Raw genomic sequence first — 16,944 nt, 5'->3', positions numbered from 1 at the left:
CTTAAAAAACAAACAAACCTGGCACTCCCTTCTCGAGTATTTTTCATGACTGCAACCTTGGGGCATAGGCTGGGCATAGTGGCTGTCTAGATGCCTCTGGGGTGCTCTCAAATCAGAGATGGCTTCAATTAATTAATTAACTGAATACCTGCAACCGCCCCTTGAAGATGTACTGATTGCTGGCTGGGTCTTTTGAGAATTATAGTGCAAAACAACATCAGTATTTGCCCTTTGAGCTCAGCCATAGTTAACACTGTAAACTCACTCTCATTTTCTGCACTGGGCATATCATACTAAACGGTAGCCTAACTATACGAGTCCTGCATTGGTAAAACATCCCAGGCTAAGAAGTTATACTGCAGGTTAATTTGTTATTCCATGTGCCATGTGAACTACTGCTCCAATTTACAGTAATTACACATTATCCTTTGGTTATACAAAACCCACAACTGCTGAAGCTGCGTTTCTCCGGTGAGGGTTATTTCTTTTCTTGTTCAAAATGAGAGCTGGCATTTGAAGGCGCACTTTTATTTTATTAAAAGATTTAGTGGAGAATACCAAAATCCCCTCTTCCAATGAAGCAGCTTTCCATCTCTTCCCAGTTCTAAGACAAGACAGCGTATTCTGATCTCAGCTGCACTTACCTGGCCAAGGCAGCTGCTCTTGCAGGAAATTGAAAATAATAATAAAAAAAAAATCTGTAAGCACATAGGTGCTGGAATATATAGCGCTTCAATTTTTAAAAAGTTAGTACTTGTCAAGGCACTCCCTGTGTAATTCAAAGTAAAAGCTGAAGTTGACAAGGGATTCCCACAACAGTAACAGTAGAGGCAGAGAGCTTGATAAAGGCAACCCAGAGGGATGGTGAGCTGGTGTGATTACATGTGTGCAGATCAACTCCCAGATGATGCAAGCAGCACCTGATCAACCCAGGCATGGAAGCTCTCCACTGCTGTGATGGAAGTTCACACAATGGCTACCTTATAATTCAAGCAGTGTTTATACTCCAGTCAAGAACTTACTGAAGGGGGGGGGGTATTTCCATGAGTACAAGTTGCTGTTCCCCACTGAATCACCTCAGACCTCCCCCCCCACTTTACAGGGGTTTCTTCAGGGAGGAGATCAACACATGTCACACATTAAAAAGGGGTACAACTCTGATGACCCCACTGTGGCCTCTTTCCCCTTTTTGGCCATCCTGCCTTCCTAAAGCCTCCTCTTATTCTCTACAGACCCCTCAAAGCTGATGAAAAGAGTGACCGGATTGTCTCTAGCTGCTTGGTGCCCATCACTTGCTAAGAATGGCTCTGCAACCTGGTTGTGGGGAGAGGGTTCGGGTTAGGGTTCTTAAATAAAATGAAATGAAAGGAGATTCTGTGGATAATATGTAGTCTATCTAAGGTAAGTTCCTGGTTGCCTTCTATGAGATCTAGCAAGGAAGCTCATTTCCATACTCCATGCCCCAATGTAGGCTGGGGAGCTACTTGCTTAAGATAACTTGCATTGCTCTTTGTCTCAAGGTTTCTGACTGGCTTTCCCAGAAGCCCTTTCCTTCCTTTGCAGCTTAAAGCCATGGCTTGAAGTTAGTGCTTTAATCTGCTGGACTCCTTGTTCTTTTCTCTCCTGTGCTCTTATCTTAAGAAAAAAACAAAGTCAATAGCAATTCTTTTGGGGGGGGTTGTTAATGTAAAATACAGTGCATTACATTATGGATGGGGAGATCCAGATATAAAGCTAGCCTTAGCCATGTTTGCTCGCTGGACATATTTGGGAGAGCTGTGGGTTCTCTGTCTAATAAGGCTGCTTTTGAAGGGAACACGGATTGGTGCAGAGAGTGCTCCTGTATGTACATATTTAACTATGCAGGCTGCAGAGGTGTGCATAATTCCCTTAACAATTTCCATGGGCCAAAATATTTATTTGCATTCTGAACCCCAGCCCTGCATGGTAGCTGCATGAAGGATTAGGTCAGATAGTTGCCTAGGAAAAGACATCCTGCCAACCTTTTTCCTGTTTCCCCCTCCTTGAAAGTGTTAAAGTGCCCTCCTTTACCGGCCTCATGTACTCTCCCTGCAGCCTCCTCCTTCGCTTTCTAGTAAGGAAAGTCTGGTGAATGCAGATAAGAGAACACTTGATTCGACCTGGTGCAGCACCAAAGGCAGTATATTCTATTAATGTGAGGCTCTCCTCATAATAAAATAATTCTTTTTATTTTGGAATTTAAGCCCACTGGCAAATTCACTCCAGCACCATGGACTGACATTGCTTGCTATACTAAGGCACTAGTCTGAGCTACTAGAATTAAATTAACACTTATCAAAGATGATTTCTTTGGGTCCTTGTTAGAGAGAATACAAAATAAAAAGCCCACAAATAAATGGCTGTCTTGAACAAAGAAAAAAATACGTTCTTCTTGTCATACTTTCTGTCCTCTTTCAGAATAGCCAGTGACACCACAAGCATATATTACAAGCCTCTCTCTCCAAATGCTTGCAAATAAGCTACCAAGAATACACTTACGGGTATATTCTATTTCAATACTGTCCAATCTCATCAACTGTGGTGAAATATATGATCACACAGCCTGGGAAACTCTCAACAGAAGAACCTTAGCAAATACCACCAAGAGAACAATTTGAGTTATTGTCATTTAAATTCAGTCTCTATTAATGACAGCCTGCATAAATTAATTCCACAGCAAAGGATTCTTGATTTGAGCCTAACAGAAGATGATGTACTATCTCTGAGGGCTGCTTCAAACTGGAAGGGATGAAGGCCACCAAGAGATAGCAAGTTGTCTATTCAGAATTGCCACAACGCCTACAAGTGATATGAGCTATGCATATTAACTGCAAGCTTATCAAAATGAGTGTCTGCACAACTGCATAAATGAAGATTAAGAGTAGCTAGTTTTGGGGTTGAGGGCAACAAGAAGGATGGGATATGCAGCCTGGCTTAGCCATGGACAGGACATTGTGAGCAGCGCTTGAGAACACGCTTTTAATGTTTTCACCAAATGTCTACACCAATGAAAATATTTTATAGGCACTTATAGCAGTCTCAAAGCACAAAGGAAAATAACGGTTCTTCAAGACAGCCTTTAATGGATCTTCAAAAAGGGTTTGTGAGAATAACGCCAACCAAAGTATTTTGTATCAGCTTCTCTTTCCCCTTACAATATTTTGTCTGGCACAAAGCCTGGCCACCAATTTCAGCTTGTATTAGTGTTCTTACCTTTGCACCTGCTAAAAATCCCAACGATATGGCAACTCTGGCACGAAGGTCAGGCCGGTCTTTGGGCCAGACATATGAAAGCATTGCTTTGAGGATCTTCCCACCATGTATTTCTTTCAACTGTGGAGAGAAAAAAGGTTGTGAGATGGAAAGGATGATCTCAACAGGTTTCCAAATGACGTTGGTTCCTGAGTCCCAATCCAAGAAATGTGAGCTATTTTTAGTTAGCAACAGGTAGATGAGAACTTTTGAATTAAAATCAGCATTAAAGGGAATTGGTTCAATGGATGTAAAGTAATAGCACTCTTAAGATTAAGAAAATTGTTCTAGGTGGTTTAATTGCATGTAAAATGTCAAATCTTTTGAACTAAATGGCTATGAGGTTGAGTAATTGAGCATTACAAGGTTGCTAAAGATTCAAGTACAGAACTAAGTTTCCTTCATAAACTGATTGTCCTGTCCTGTATTATTAATTCCTTTAGAGCTCAAGTGAATTACAGACACCCTTTTTGTCACTTCAAGGGTATTTTTAATCAGTGAAACTAAAAACATAGGGATAATTTTATTCAAGCATAAAACCTCCTGTTCCAAAGATCTTCAATTGATGTTCTCACATTACAAAATTGTAAATAATATCTACAAAATGTAGACCTGTAAAAAAAATGGAGATGTATCAAAAGCAAGTTTGTAAACTGGATTTAAGGATCAAGGCACCTGCTTCCCTCCATGCTGGAGAGGAGGAACACTAAATCAAAATTCCAATAACTATGAAAGATTCTGAGTTCTAAAAGTTAGCATACTTTTAACATACAAGATTTGGGCAAGCACGGCTACAAGCAAAAATTAAATGCTGGATGAGGGCATGTGAAACCCAAAGAAGCTTGTGAGGAGGTGGAAGCAGGTGTGAAACCTTTGTGCTTCAGTGCTCTTCCTTAATCAGCATTAACAGCCAACTAGCATTTGAGTCAGACTAGCTACTAGCAATCAAACGTAGGAAATCCAGATGTAACAGTATTATATGGAAGCCTCTAACCCTTTTGGGCCAGAAAGCTCATCTGGAATTTTGGGAGCATGTTATGGGACACTCTATAAAATGGTTGCCATGGTGGACATAGCTAATCACAAGCCACACATTTAGCAGAAGGCAAACTAACAATGGTGTACAGCCATCAACCATTTTATTTTTTAAGAACCCTTTAGGAGTCTATAAGAAGCCCCAGAAGTATTATTGGAAATCTAGATTTCCATTCATCTTTCTTCAAATAACATTCTAAAAAGTTTAAATTTAGCAGGTCAAGAAGCTTAGAAGGCATCAAGAAACATGTCAACAGCTGCACAGTAGCTCCTGCAGTCCATGTAAGGGTATAATGCCTGCACCTGCTCTAAACCATAGTTAAAAATCATCCTTAGGAAGATTTAGACCAGGGGTGTCAAACTAGTGGCCCATGGGCCGGATGCGTCATGCGCGGGCCACGCCCACCCTGGCTCTGCCAAGGCAAAAATGTCATGTTATGTCATGTGACGCAATCGAATTTAACACCCATGATTTAGATTATAGATTAAAATCAACGATGACACCAAGATGCAGTATTAACTAGTAAACTGGTTTCTATTTATGGTAAGGCAACTTTCAATTAAAACAAAGCTCATTTTTAATTTTTCAAATTTTCAATCAAAAGAGAAATGGGCTTCTATAATTTTATAAAGAACAAATGGTAAGCCCAGATGGAGCAAAATAAAAAAAAATCAGATTCTGCTCTGTTACTGTATTCTCTCACACATTGTTCTACATACAGAAACAACAACAACAAAAAAAGATATACTTGTTATTGACAATGTTTGACAATACATTTTCACCAAGTTATACAACAGTACAAAATTTTTAATTAGATATGCTGTTTTATTGCCCTATTCTTTTTCCCTTCCCTAATAATTGTATAAATTATTTCCTTTTCCCAATAAATGCTGTATTACACTATTTCTCTTTTTACTGCATTCTTCTATTATACATGCTGGTCAAAGTCTGTCATAAAGATATTTGATTTGATTTCACAATACAATGTTTGTGAACAGAATCAAATACAAATCCCAAAGGTGCTTTTTCAGGAGGCAACTGAAATTTCTCATTTTTTTCTTTTGATGATGTTTCACTTCTCATTCCAGAAGCTTCTTCAGCTCTGACAGGATAGTGGGGAATGGAAGGATTTATACTCCTTGCAGACAGCTGATCATTTGCATTCTTTTAGGTGGTCATTGAAGCACTTGGAGGTTTATCTGTGTCCTCAGGATCTCCTGAGAATCTCTTCAGACTTTTAGCTATACAATTTGGGATGAACACCCTTTGAATGGTGTGGGAGTAGGAATGGATTTCCAGAGGAAACATTGCAGACTACAGGAATCAGGAGCACCACTCAGGTGACCCTGAGGACACAGATAAACCTCCAAGTGCTTCAACGATCCTCCAAAAGGATGCAAATGACCAGCTGTCTGCAAGGAATATAAATCCTTCCATTCCCCACTATCCTGTCAGAGCTGAAGAAGCTTCTGGAATAAGAAGCAAAATGTCTTCAAAGAAAAAGCAAGAAAATCCAGTTGCCTCTTGAAAAAGCACCTTTGGGACAACCTTGGTGGCGCAGCAGACTAAAGTGCTGTTAAGTAGCACTTAGCTGCCAGCTGCCTGCAATTACTGCAAGTTTGAATCTCACCAGGCTCAAGGTTGACTCAGCTTTCCATCCTTCCGAGGTAGGTAAAATGAGGACCCGGATTGTGGGGGCAATAAGCTGACTTTGTATAAAAAAAAGAACACCGCTTGGGGGGGGGAAAGCCCTACTAAGCAGGTATATTCAAAAAGTATGAAGGCTATTGCTTAACGCATTGTAAGCCGCCCTGAGTCTCCGGAGAAGGGCAGCATATAAATCGAACCAACAAACAAACAAACAAACAAACAAACCATGACCTGGATGACTGAGAATCTCTACAAATCAGATATAAAGGCTAAGGCTTAAAACAAGAATCCTGGCAAGTTCCCAGCATTCAAACAAGGCACATATCTGTAGCCAATTAGGATAGCTTGATCCTTGTCGTGTTTCCTCTCATTTCTCATCCAGGCTAAATGTCCGTTTGTGAAGGTGGGGTACTATGCACCTGTTCACTCTTTTGCCAACAGGGATATCGGTCAGTGCAAGATGAAACTCTCACTCAAAGTGATACAGTGGGCCACATATAGCTGCACAGATTTATGCTGTATGTGCAACATCAAATGACAGCTTTCAAACAGCCTTCACTCATGTGTAAAAAGCCACAGCGAAAGGTGGGCAATTAATCTTCCCAAGAACCACAGGAGAAATTGGGATTATTATGGAGGACTGCTACCACCCCCTCAACATCATTGGCCAGTCAAAAGGCCTGAGATGGCCTGCAGGCCGTAAAATGCCCAGGTGTGCCATAGAAAGTGACTCCATGTCTTTTTTAGGAGAATGACATGGCAAGAAAGTTCAGACAGGCTCCAATTTGCCAGAGAATATGCAGCTGCTGAAGTCTTTCTATTCCCCAAACGTCTACAGAGATTCTCAGTCATCCAGGTCATGGTTGTCCCAAAAGTGCTTTTTCCAAAGGCAACTGGACTTTCTTAAAGTTTTTCTTAAAGATGTTTTGCTTCTCATCCAAGAAGCTTTTTCACTTCTGACTGAATGGTGGCGGATGGAAGGATTTTTATTCCTTGCAGTCATCTGGTCATTCGCATTCTTTCTAAGAGACATTTAGGCCACTTGGAGATTTATCTGCTATTGCTATTCCCCAGTTTTCCATCAGAATTGATGTTTGGTCTCCACTATCAGCAAGAAAAAGTCCAGCAATGAACTGTATTACATTAAGCAAGAGCAATACCAGAGAACAGGAATCCGCATGCAACTGGAGACAATACCAGCTTCCAACTAGCCACTTAGCGGTTAATATTTCTAAATGGATCTCCCCTTTTGTTTTTCCACTGTCCGTCCTTTGTGATTCTTCCCTGCAAGCCCAAAGGTACAACCCTATGCTCATTTTCATTTAATGCCATTCGCTAGGCTGGAGTGAATTCTAAAAGGATATGACCCATTTTGAAAGACAGTGTTTGTTTAACAAATGGGGCAAATAATCATCACTATTAAAAGCTTGCTGATTTAGGCCAGAGGTAAAGCTACCCCATGCTGGCTTAAAGCTTCACAGAATAAAGGAATTGGAAAGCTCCAGTAAACATGTCCTAATGATGCTGAACAATATTGGACGGAGACTTGAGCAATTAAGCCAGTTCATAATATGGGCCTCTCTATAGGCCTTATGCATTCTACCCTTTGCATCCAAACCATAAAAACACGACTACACTGGAGCCGGTCAGGATCTGCGGCATTATATCCCACTGTTCCTTGTCACAGTGGATTCCTCTTAAAAGATCAGCAAGTTCCAATTCCCTGATTTGATCTAGGGTGGGTATCCATGACTGCATGTCGCACTAAGCACATTTGGCTTAGGAAAGTGTGTGGCCCCATCTCGTGACAGTGCTATGTTTCCTTTTAACAAATCAGAATTTGAAACGGTGATTTGTCACAGTCTTACTAATGATTCATATCATGCCCAAATCATGGTTTATTGTCATTTTTCTTGTCCTCTTAGAATTTACCTACGAAGAAACTATGGATGGAGGAACAAATGTTGAAAAGTGAAACCTTAGGACAGTGCCCGCCAACCGTTTGGGCACCAGGGACCAGTTCCGTGGAGATTTTTCCCAAGGACTGGAGAGGGTGTGGTTTCACGTACTGCCTGCATCCCTTGAATGGGGCTTCGCTTGTTTGCAGGGCCTGGTTTCTGGCATGCCGTGGACTGGTGCCGGTATACGGCCCAGGAGTTGGGGAGTCCTGTCTTAGAAAACCAGTATTATTCTATATGTTTTACCTATGTTATATATTCCAGTTTAATGTGCCTGAAACCTGGATTAAATCCCTTGCAGCTACCTGGACACATACAGCTCATTTTAAGTGTGTGTGTGTGTGTGTGTGTGTGTGTGTGTGTGCAAATTGCAAGGAAAGGAAGTGCAACAAAGACAAGCAACTGAAGATAAAAACCACGGAATTTCTTTCCATCCAGCGCTGGTCTCTACAAATTCTTAGGTTCAATCAAGGAAAGTGAGATCATTATAGCCAATTCAGATGCTGTTTCCTTGTTAGATTTGCCCTCACTGGAACTACTCAAGGAAGGGGCACAATCTGATTCCAACAATATTGTATAAAAGTTTAGAGTACAATGCCAGATCTTGGCAAGTTAATTTACTGCTATCTCCTCCGAAACACTTGGTGGGAAAAAGAATGGTACAGGTGGTCCTCAACTCACAACAGTTCATTTAATGACTGTTTGACGTTACAACGGCCTTAAAAAAGTGAATTATGATTATTTTTCACGCTTATGACTGTTGCATCATCCCCGTGGTTACGTGTGCAGAGTTCGGACTCTTGGCAACTGGTTCATATTTATGAATTTTGTTGTGTCCTGGGGTCATGTGATCTCCTTTGGCGACCTTCAGACAAGCAAAATCAATGGGGAAAGCAAATTCACTTAACAACCACGTTATTAACTGAACAACTGAAGTGATTCACTTAGCAACTGTGGCTAAGAAAAGTGATAAAATGGGGCCAAACTCACAACAAATGTCTCAATTTAACAAATGTCTCAACAAAAATTTTGGGCTCGGTTGTGGTTGTAAGTAAAGTACTACCTGTATTCAAATCGCTCCTCATAACACAGTGTTTCTCAACCTTGGAAGCTTGAAGATGGGTGGACTTCAACTCCCAGAATCCCCGAGCCAGCAGCGCTGGCTGGGGGATTCTGGGAGTTGAAGTCCTCCCATCTTCAAGCTTCCAAGGTTGAGAAATACTGTCATAACGGAAGGAGAAGAAATTAATAGTTGTATCACATTCTTGTCCAATCACTGAAACATGTCTATTTTTTGTATTTTTAATACAAAAGGAAATTTTCATAGCATCATCTAATAATGTATTGCATCATAGCATCATCTAATAATGAACTAAAAACAGTTTGCCAAATGAATGATGGTCCAACAGGCCTCATTTTATAAGCAATATTGTCTTGGCTCTTATAAAGGCATAGCTCCTTTTTCTTTTGCAACACCTTAAATAAAGGTATCCCACTGTGCTCCTTGCATATAAACATATTCCACAATCTTGGGAGTGCTACAACTTTGACAGGAACCAACTTTGTTCTTTTAGAAAATTTCAGTACAAGCCCACTAGCTCTCCACAGTGTATAGATTGTGTGACATCTGATCAACTTTCCTCCATCTCTGAGTCAGCAGAAGTAGGAAGAGTGGCTTGTTTGTGTAAAGGGAGTCCTGTCATTTTCCCAGCTCCACAGGAATAGAGGGAAGCTGGTGTGTTCTCAATAAACGTGTGATCGTAGGCTTGGGAAACCAGGCAGTGTAAAACTTAAACATTGTGCCTTCAATAACCAATGGGTGGGACTAGACACTGTTGCCTAGAGATAGGCCTATGTAATTTTAAGGCAGCTTTAATCAGCTTCAATCCAGTTTTCCCCAGCCATTCTTTCCTGCCAAAGGTAAATAGCCATTGGGAAACTTATAGGATGGGGGTTGAAGTCTATCCTTCTAAACTTACAGAAGCTGCCTTCCTGCAAATTTTACATTCGGAAGTTGGATGTGGCAGGAAAGCGGAGAACAATGAATACTAAACTGAAAAATATGAATTCATGTCAAGAGCAGGAGTTTAAAGAAGCAAGGTCTATAACCCGAGAAGTCAGTTACCGATATATTTAAAAATAGTTTGATATTGCCTTTCAGGGCATTTTTTCAATGACGACCATGAAATAATAACTATCTAAAAACTGACTAAAGCAGCTGAATAGGATATGGCATCCCTTTTTTTCATCCACCGCCACAATTGAAGAATCCTGTGTTTCTTATATATTAATTTGCGCTGCTTGTCAGCTGCCCCAGAGGCCTGTTGTCAGAAAGATAGGAACATTTTAAATAAATAAAACAGATGCTGTCCCCCGCTAAGATATAATCAAGGAGGAGAGCGGAGGAAAAGAGGCATGAATGTGTAATGGAAAAGGCAGTCCTCTCCGTGATTTTTCACACTGGTCAAAGCCATCAAAAAGCTTTAAATTGACACCTTTCTCCCCAGGATGCAGTCATTTCCAATCACAGGCAGATAAGCTGGTGGCTTCCTTCTTCTGTCAAAACTAATTTTCTGAACAATTTATGCAAATAGGAATTTGCTTCCAATCAACCTGCTTCAGAGAACCCAAGGCAAACTTAAGAGAAATCGACAGAAGGATTCCCCCCTCCTTGCTTCCTCGGAGGCAAACACGCCAGCAACTGTGTAGACATGTGTTTCTTGGGTGCAGAAAACCCAGGATGGATTAAGGGGTGATATTTACCGCATTCTTCGGGTCTGAATGGAGGCCTCCCCCGGCATGCCCATGCCAACAGGTTCTTTTGTCTATCTGAGACCACCCCTGCAGATGCTGGGAGAAGAACACAACAGAGAAGGATGTCAGTGGTTGTACAGTCACAGTAAAATCCATTACAGGTAGTCCTCGACTTACGACCACAATTGAGCCCAAAAGTTATGTTGCTAAGTGAAACATTTATTAAGTGAGTTTTGCCCCATTTTACAACCCTTCTTGCCACTGTTAAGTGAATCATTACAATTGTTATGTTAGCACCACGTTTGTTAAGTGAATCTGGCTTCCTCATTGCCTTTGCTTGTCAGAAGGTTGCAAAAGGTGACATGACCCCCACCCCCCAGGACACAGCAACGGTCATAAATATGAGCCAGCTGCCAAGTATCTTAATTTTGACCATGTGACCACGGGAATGCTGCAATGGTCATGTGAAAATCGGTCATAAGTCATTTTTTCAGTGCTGTTGTAACTTCGAATGGTCACTAAGCAGACTGTTGTAAGTCGAGGACTACCTATACAGTCCAATCCCAACTGAATTTTGCTAACATCTTACAGTGGCCGAGGATGGACTGGTGACTAAAAGTTCAGGAACATTACGGGAAACCAGGTCAGTAGAGTCGAGAAGCCGTTCATTTGTAACTGCTCTCTCTATAAATTACTTCTCTCAGGAATCCTTGCAGGCGGCTGCATAAAGCCTGACTGGAGTCTCTTTGGTGTAGTTGATACCTCCTTATATTCAGAGAGATGCTTAGAAAGCAAATGCTACAGCAGGGCTCTCCAACCTTGGCAACTTTAAGCCTGGAGGACTTCAACTCCCAGAATTCCCCAGTCATTTGGCTAGGGAATTCTGGAAGTTGAAGTCCGCCAGGCTTAAAGTTGCCAATGTTGGAGACCCCTGTGCTACATCTACTTTGAATTTGTGTAATGAAAGACATAATAAAAAAGTAAAAATCTTTAAATACAGGACGACTCAAATCCTAAAACGTTTCTTCCTTCAACAAGAGCAGAACTCCTCCAGAAGATAAGAAATGCTTTGGTTCTTATACAGGTAGCCCTAGACTTACAACAGTTCATTAGTGACTGTTCGAAGTTGCAACAGCATTGAAAAAAATAACTTATGACTGTTTTTCACGCTTGCGGCCCCTGAAGCGTTCTCGTGGTCATGTGATCAAAATTTGAATGCCTGGCAACTAGTTCATATTTATAACGGTTGCGGTGTCCTGGGGTCACGTGATCGTCCTTTGCGACCTTTTGAGAAGCGAAGTCAATGGAGAAGCCAGATTCACTTAAAACCACGTTATTAATTTGACAAATGCAGGGTTTCACTTAACAAATGTGGCAAGAAGGGTCGTAAAATCAGGCAAAATTAACTTTAACACCTGTCTCACCTAGCAAGATAAACTTTCGGCTCAATTGTGGTCGTAAGTCAAGGACTACCTGTATGGGGAGCATTGGACTAGAATATCTAATCAACAGCAACCAAAGTCTTGCTTCCTAACATCTTGCGGGTATCTTCATGTCAGAGCAGGTCAACTATTAAATACAGTCCATTCTGTGGATGGCATATTGCAGCAGAAAAACCGCAAGACACTGGTGTAGGCATGTGTGTGCGCACAGGTGTGAACCAGGTCTACAGTTCTCTGAGTCTTGGGTGAAAGGGCTTTTAGAGCATTAGCAGAGTGCAGGTCCTGGATGATAAATCCAGCAGTTTTGGGGAGAAATGGAATCAGTTGCAGCTTCTGCCACCTCTCAGCTCATCCCCATGGTTGTGTAATTGTCACACAGTGTACCACTTGAAGTCAAATGAACTAACAACACAATCTCCTTTATTTTTAGCCTGAGCTCTTACATTTTCGAGTAAAAAAAAAAAAGAATGATATATTCGGAATGTCATTTCTGAAAGTGCATCTAGGCTTCAAAGAAAATGCTTGATATCTCTATTATGCTAGAACACCAAGAGCAATTTGGTGAGCAACATAAAGCACTTACAAAGAACTTAAGAAATGCTTGCAAATACATAAAAGTGTGAGAAAGCATTAATTCACAACCATTCTTCACAGGAAACATGATTGTTTCTGTTTTTAAGAAGGGGAACCAGGAAGTTATAGGGAAAGGAGGAAAATGAAAGAAAATGGTATTAACATTCTATTAATAAGCATTTTACCAAAAACCACTAGCTATATGACATGCTATACGCAATATATGTGGGTCAAATTAATGCTGTTGGTCTATTTTAAGTATTTATCTTGCTACTTGTTTCTTTAAATTTACATACCACCAAGGATTGACATCAGCTAACAACATAATAAAAACCAAATAATTTAATTCAAATGTCCTAGTTAAAAAAAGGAATAGAAAAAAGGAACAAACACAGACCCAAGTAATAACAAAGACTCACATTATTAGAGACTATACATATGACTCTTCCAACATTTTTATTCATAATTTTTATTGTATGCAGTATGTAAAATAAAATAAAATAATATATATTTAGATGTATGGGTTGCCCAAATTCCAATCTGTTCCATACCAAGAGCCTTGGTACTACAGTGGTTTAAAGCACCCTGTTATTAACACAGCTGCCTGCAATTTACTGCTGGTTCGAATCTCTCCAAGGCTCAAGGTTGACTCAGCCTTCCATCCTTTCTAAGGTAGGTTAAATGAGGACCCAGTTTGTGGGGGCAATAAGCTGACTTTGTATAAATATACAAAAGTATGAAGGCTATTGCTTAACGCACTGTAAGCCGCCCTGAGTCTCCGGAGAAGGGCGGCATATAAATCAAAATTAAAAAAAAAAAAATATTGTTCTTGAGATGTTCAAAACATTTTAAGAATAATCTTGACATTTCTACAAGCTGGAATTTAAACTGACAAATTTTCGGTAAATTTCCCCCCTACAGGACCAGTTTTTCAGGAAGATACAACTGGAGGAAAAGTGCAGGAAAGTCCCTTCTGCTAGTAAACACAATTCTTTTAAAAGCCTCCTACACTTTGATACTTTTAATGATGATCAGATAGCTTTTTTTTTTAATGGATATTTTTATTTGACAATGCAGCCTGCATCTTCTGAATTAATGTCCTACATTTGAACATTCCAGATGGACAGAAAGGTGACAGAATATATTTGTAGCTGGGTTTGCATATCATGCTAGTCTAGGCCAGGGGTCTCCAACCTTGGCAACTTTAAGCTTTGCTTTGCTGGCTGGGGAATTCTGGGAGTTGAAGTCCCCCAGGCTTAAAGTTGCCAAAGTTGGAGACCCCTGGCCTAGGCTATAGTGAATGGATTTACAGTGTTGTGGGATCCAGTCTTTATCTTCATGTGGTGTGTGAGAAAACATTGTTAAATTATAATCGGAATTATTCATTTCGGCAAAGCAGATGAAGTGAACACCGCCATTTTGTCCTAATCACCTTAGGGTTAAGCATGCTGCGTGAATGAAATGAAAGTGGTTAGAATGCAAATTGCAGGCTAACTTTGCTCACACTGCCAGGAGTTCAATTCCTTCCATCCTGACCGGCTCAAGGTTGACAATGATTCAGCCTTCCATCCATGGAACTGTGGTGTGCATGTGATTAAAATGCAGTACTGCAGGCTAATTCTGATGACTGCCAGGAGATTGATCCTGACTGGCTCAAGGTTAACTCAGCCTTCCATACTTCCGAGGTTGGTTAAATTAAGATTCAGATTGTTGGGGGCTGACTCTGTGAATTGATTAGAGAGGGCTGCAAAGCACTGTGAAGCGATATATAAATTTAAGTGCTATTGCTATTGGTCTGCTAGTGCTAAGTGCTATATCAACATTTGATTGAGAGCATCAATAGGCTGCCAGTTTCTCTGACGTGCTTCAAGCAATATTTCCTATGCAGCTGACTACTTTTATAAGGTTCCAACTTCTCCTTCCTATTCCTAAATGTTCTTGGGTGCTTTCTAATTTCCACAAAGTGGCTTCTCTCTTCCGGGAACTCAACAGCAAAATATTAATCAGATTACAAAGTTCTATTCCAGTTGAGATGTTTAAAAAACAAAATTAAAAATAAAGGAAGGAAAATTAATCATTTGTACACTGGATCTACAACTAGGAGTATATTTGTGAATGCAGTGGAAATCTGTACTTAGATGCTGAAGATAAATTCCTTTCTAGCTTGGGAGCATGAGCTTAAAGGCTCTCATTTATTACTTTCAAGAGTACAAGTTGTGCATGACCAAATATAAATAGGGAGTACAGTCAGTTCTCGAATTACCACATTAATGGAGCCTACCCATTGCGGTTGAAACATGTGACAGTAGTAACAGTCAATTACATTTTACAACCTTTTCTGTGGTGGTCATTAAGCAAATCACAGCATACCAATGGTTCCCTATGGTGTGGTTTTGCTGAAAACCAGAAGTAAATTCCGGGGTTCAGGAAAAACGTTGTGAAATGTGGTCACATGCTGTGGGATGCTGCAAATAGCCATAAATGCAATCATGCTGCTGAGTGTCTGAAGTGTGGTCATGCGACCATCTGGGAGTGGGGGGAGGGGGAATCATTGTAAATTTGAATCTGGGTTGTAAGTACCTCCTAGGTAAGTCTGTCAGAACAGTTGCTAAGTGACCGGTTGTAAATCAAGGACTACCTGTGTGGCTGTATACTTGGATTAAGGATGATGGAGTAGTAGTTCTTTCTTTCTTCCAGCTTATCTCTGGAAGATCTGACATCACCTTTTAAACCATGCTTCCCATTTCAGGCTGAAGAGGAAAATATTGATAGGTAGGCTTCAGAGGTGCTATTCAACCGGTTTGCACCGGTTACCACAAACTGTTGGCAGAAATTTGGCCAAGGTCGCCAAACCGATAGCGATGGCCAGCTGGCCACACCCCTGACCCCCAGTCGCCGCTCGTTCACCCTGCCCGCCATATTCATCGCCATGTTCTTCGCGCAAGCGTATCCCATTGCCTTGCAAGTCCAATGGGATGCATATGCGCGAAGAACATGACGGCGACGGCAGCAGCTTTTTCCGTGACCTCCGGTACTTTTTGGTGGCCTGTGGCCAGCCACCGTAGTCGCAAAGCTTGAGAGGCTTCTTTGCCAGCTGCTTTCCAGCAGCGGCGGCTGGCTGGGGGCTGCCGAAAACTCCGGTCAGCTTGCCTTCTGGACTCTGGACCAGCTGCCGCGGAAGGTAAGCAGCCCGAACAAGAGGCAGTGGTGGGGGAGGAAGCGGGACTAGGGCAGGGGCCGCTAAAGGAGGGAAAACAGGGGCGACTGGTGAAGGGAGGGCGGGGGTAGATAGGTGGAAATTCCCAAAATTTTCCTACCTTTTCCTGTAGGCATGGCTAGGTGTGTGTGTGTGGGGGGGTGTCACGTGACTGAGTGGGCATGAGTGACGTCAAGTTGGCCACCCTCACAAAGTCACATGCCCATCTAGCCACACCCACTTAACCGGTAGTGAAAATTTTTGAAACCCACTACTGGTAGGCTTGCTTCTTGTTTTCAAGACTATGTAACTGAGCCTCAGCGTTGCCTAGATTGGGGCTTTACGATAAAGAATACTGATAAGTGGTTATCCTTTAAAACAGACATTTGCAGCCAGATTAGCCTTGCTGGCCTTGGGTTTATTTCTTAGGCTCAGTGTGCTTCTGAACACAGCTCTGCCTAGCATTGCTGGTCACTGGGAAAACAGGAGGCCTGTTGGGACACCAAACGTGGCTCATGAGATGCAGTTAGTGAAGCCGTCTGCCCACCGTGGGGCCACTATTTGAGGCCTTTTTCTAATGATTTTGGTAAGGGCTGACTGGTGGCCTGTCCATTTCAGATGCCTGCAATGCTGTGTACAAGGGAAGTTGCTGGTGCTCAGTTTCTAAAATGGGCAAAGTAGGAAGTTTGTTTTCCAGGCCCTTCTGGATAGGAATGCTTTCACATGCACTCAAAGATACTACTAGGGTACAAGCCTAGATTCTGATTGGCTGGTAATTTACAGGTAGTTCTTGACCGTTGTGACCGTTCAAAATTAGGCCAGATCCCCCCCCCAAAAGTACTTCTGAAGTTCCAATGACCACTGCCCCCCCTATAGTCACATGACTACATTTCAGGTATTCAGCAACCAGCCGACATTCACATGGCCACAATTCATAACATTTTTGCTCAAATCAGGGTTTACTTCCAGTTTTCAGCAAAAGCACAGATAACAAACAATTCACTTACGAGCATGGCGGTTGCGTAATGTTTGCCACACATGCAGTACTACTGCCAAAAGGTC

General features: G+C 41.5%; 1 protein-coding gene across 2 annotated transcripts in view; it reads right to left on the bottom strand.

Moving 5' to 3' along the window:
- ABCB7 (ATP binding cassette subfamily B member 7) overlaps positions 1 to 16,944 on the bottom strand; it is a 76,570-nt gene that overhangs the window by 41,223 nt on the left and 18,403 nt on the right. For both annotated transcript variants that reach the window (XM_060692037.2, XM_060692036.2), the window contains exons 3-4: positions 10,681 to 10,767; positions 3,235 to 3,354 (exon numbers count right to left, since the gene is read on the bottom strand). In XM_060692037.2, coding sequence (XP_060548020.2) covers positions 3,235 to 3,354; positions 10,681 to 10,767 — 207 coding nt within the window. The remainder of the gene's footprint in view (positions 1 to 3,234; positions 3,355 to 10,680; positions 10,768 to 16,944) is intronic.

Source organism: Pantherophis guttatus, chromosome 12 (genome assembly GCF_059756535.1).
Source record: "Pantherophis guttatus breed Tessera chromosome 12, ASM5975653v1, whole genome shotgun sequence".
Lineage (NCBI taxonomy): Eukaryota > Metazoa > Chordata > Lepidosauria > Squamata > Colubridae > Pantherophis > Pantherophis guttatus.
Note: the sequence above shows the minus strand (reverse complement) of the source record. Positions and strands in the feature narration are given on the sequence as shown.